Here is a 3,386-nt window from a genome sequence, read left to right as displayed (position 1 = left end):
TAAGTCTATCATCCTCCTTGAGTTTCCCTAATCCTCTTTTAAAGCCACCCGTCCTTGCCTCATGCGGGAACAAGCTCCATAGTGTGGCTCTGCACTGCATGAAGAAGCGCTTTCTCTTATCTGTCCTGAATCAGCTTCAGTCCATGTCCACGAGTTCTAGAGTTGGGAGAGAGGGAGGAAAACGTTTCTCTATCCACTTCCTCTGTGCACACATCCACAATGGCCCCTCTTAATGGACTCCCCCCCCCTGCTAAGCTAAAAAAAAAACCCAATCAAGAAAACCCCAAAATGAAAAGGTCAAGGACCCCTGGACAGTTAAGTCCAGTCAAAGGTGACTATGGGGTTGCGGCGCTCATCTCGCTTTCAGGCCGAGGGAGCCGACCTTCGTCCGCAGACAGCTTTCTGGTTCATGTGGCCAGCAGGACTAAAACACTTCTGTGGCAATGGGACACCGTGACAGAAACCAGAGCGCATGGAAACACCGTTTACCTTCCTGCCACAGCACTGGAGTGCTATCAAACTGCTTGGTTGGCAGGAGCTGGGACAGAGCGACGGGAGCTCACCCCGTCACGGGGATTTGAACCGCCGACCTTCCGATCAGCAAGCCCAAGAGCAGGCACCCCCAAACTGCGGCCCTCCAGATGTTTTGGCTTACAACTCCCATGATCCCTAGCAAACAGGACCAGTGGTCGGGGATGATGGGAATTGTAGTCCAAAACATCTGGAGGGCCGAAGTTTGGGGATGCCTGCCCAAGAGGCTCAGTGGTTTAGACCACAGCGCCACCCTTCCTGATAGGGGAGTTGCTCCAGCTCCTTGATCATTTCAGTTGCCCTTTTTTGAACCTCTCCCAGGTCTGCGTGAACCACCCACCCACCCACAATTTGCAGGGGGTGCTGGATTTGCTTCGCTCCGCCCCCAGACAGAGCACCAGGGGAGGATGAGCCGGTGCCTCTCAGGTGGGCTATTGGCCAGTGAGGATGGAGGCTGCATCAGGCCGGCAGAATTCCTCCCCAGTGGTCACCAACAAGCAAGCCGTGTGGGATTACCCAACCAAGGCTTGAGTTGGAATCTGGGGCACAAACTCCATAAACGGTAATGTCTTTCCTCACTTTCCCCACACTGCAGGGGGATTTCCTGCCCCCATCTTGGAATATTAACAGCCAGGTGCTTTCAGGCCGCCCTTACCTCATTGAACTACTTGACACCTCACCTGCTTGCCAAGGTGTCACCCATCCACCTGGGTTCACCTCCTCCAGACCGCCAGAGCTTCCAAGAGACATGCACTTTTATTTATTATTATTTTTTGAGAAAAAAAAGAAGGAAAAACCCACCCAAACCCTGGGCACACATCTGTACCTAATTCTGAAATGTAAACACAGAATCTCAATAAAAGGAAGGGGACAACGGCTGATGTTTGGGAGAATTTTGTTGTTTCTGATATTTCGTGTTGGGCCTCCCTCCTTCCGTCTCCTCCTCCTCCTCCTCTTCCTTCATCCAGCGGTATCCCGCGTGGCGTGCCTAGATCACAACGTCCACCTTCTGCTTGCAAATGGGGCAGGTCTTCCCGTTCCTGGGCTGGATGAGGAGCCAGGTGTTGATACAGGTGCTGTGATAGGCATGGGAGCACGGCAGAATCTTCAGCTTCTCTCCCTCCTCGTAATCCGCCATGCAGATCACGCACAGGTCGTAGCTGTCGCCTCTTCTGAAGGTCTTCACCCTGATGCCTCGTCTCCGCCGGTACCACTTCATGCAGCCGGCGAAGACCAGGCCGCTGACTGCCAAGCTCAAGAGGATCACGAACCCAAACTCTCGGAGGAATTCCACAATCAGTTGTTGGGTGCAGTAGCCCGGCCAGAACTGTAGGTAATGGTGAGCTGGGTCCCAAACAGAGAGGTCCGTGTCATCATCCCAGCAGGGATTGTAATAGCCATGAGGCACCACTGTTGTGACCTTGGTGCCGTTCCCAGAACGCACCAGCCCCCTCAGCACCTTGGAGGCGGACCCACCAATGAAGAGGGACGGAATCAAGATCTTCCTATCCTTTGAGTCTTCTATCTCAACAGCCATGCTCAGAAGCAAATCGGAGTAGAAGTTGTAGATGACTGCCGCCCGGTAGCCAGCTTGCTGGGCATGGAAGACCTTGAGGTCAAAGGCACATCCATATCGACGGATGAGGGCAATGTAGCCCAGCGGAGACGACTTAGGAACTGGAGGGGCTATTAGGGGGTGGCAGGCATTTGCGGGCACCACCTCGACAAGGTAGCCCGTCAGACCCAGCTGGGGGAGTGGAGGGCCGAAGCAAGCGGGGACAGCTTTGAAATCGAGGCAGGTGGAGTTCTGGGTGTAGACCAGGTAGACGAACGGCTTGGCCAAGGTGACCTCTAGAACCAGGGAAAAGGCCACCAGCGAAGGAGCAGAGAGAAGCGAGAGCTGCATCTTGGAGGTCACCTTCCGTGGACAAGGGTGGTGGGGTGGAGAGCTTGGTGGGAAATTCAGGTCTCACCTGCGCATCTTGGAGAGCTGGTTTGGGACCACGGAGGCAAGGCCAACAGCAAGGCACACGCTTCTCACAGGGATGGTTCCTTCTCCGGGACCAGCTTCCAAAAGAGCTTTTCAATCATAGATGTCAATCACCTCCTCCCCCCACCCCACACTTTCCACCACTTGCACCTCCGACCTTCTCAGCAATAGTTGTTTGGAAACTGCCTGGCCCCTTATGACATCACTCACTGACTACAACCCTGGCTGGTGAGCAGAGGAAAGATGGAGTGAGAGCGAACAATGCCACGGGACCCTCACACAAACGTAAGGAGAGCCTGGCTGTGTCAGGCCAGTGGGGGCATCCTGTTCAGCATCCTGTTCTCGCAGCGACCAACCAGGTATCCCACTGGGGAAGCCTGCAAGCAAGACCTGAGCACAAGAGCCCTCTCCCCTCCTGTGGTCTCCAGCAACTGGTTTTCAGAACTGCTTCAGAATAGCCCTTGTGGCTAGCAGCCTTTAGATCGTCATGAATTTATCTCAGCAACTCTTCCCCGTAGATCTTGCCCCAATAAGGCAGTTGTGAGTACCTCCTTTCCACAGTTCCTTAAATCTCCTCCTCTCCCGGGTCCTTCCCAAACAATCTGATACTTTTTCGTCTTGTTTGTCTCTGCTCTACCCTCTTCATGCCTCTTCTGGTCCTGAGAGACCGGCGGTGGGACTGGTCACAGCAGGAGGGGGAGAAACCCTGGATTCTTCAGCCGCCTGCCTTATCTCTGCCTCTTGGCCCCCTTCCTTTCCATCCCCATTTTCTGCCCCTAAGCCTGGACTTCCCTCTACTGCACCGTCTTCCTGATCACTAAACCCTGTTGCCTCTTCAGCTTCTACCACCTCCTCCTCCCAGGCT

General features: G+C 54.3%; 1 protein-coding gene across 1 annotated transcript; it reads right to left on the bottom strand.

Annotated features, from left to right (window-relative positions):
* Positions 1-1,519: 1,519 nt before the first annotated feature.
* On the bottom strand, positions 1,520-2,437 carry LOC118086071 (E3 ubiquitin-protein ligase RNF167-like). The gene has a single exon (XM_035117313.2). It carries the CDS (start codon positions 2,435-2,437, stop codon positions 1,520-1,522), a length of 918 nt encoding a protein of 305 aa, XP_034973204.1.
* Between the last annotated feature and the right edge of the window lie 949 nt (positions 2,438-3,386).

This window comes from Zootoca vivipara, chromosome 6 (genome assembly GCF_965207765.1).
Source record: "Zootoca vivipara chromosome 6, rZooViv2.hap1.1, whole genome shotgun sequence".
NCBI lineage: Eukaryota > Metazoa > Chordata > Lepidosauria > Squamata > Lacertidae > Zootoca > Zootoca vivipara.
The sequence above is the reverse complement of the archived record's forward strand: the minus strand, read 5'-3'. Positions and strand labels throughout refer to the sequence as shown.

Bases quoted from the DNA above. Each gene is read 5' to 3' on its own strand.
- LOC118086071 (XM_035117313.2), bottom strand. From the start codon at position 2,437: ATGCAGCTCTCGCTTCTCTCTGCTCCTTCGCTGGTGGCCTTTTCCCTG.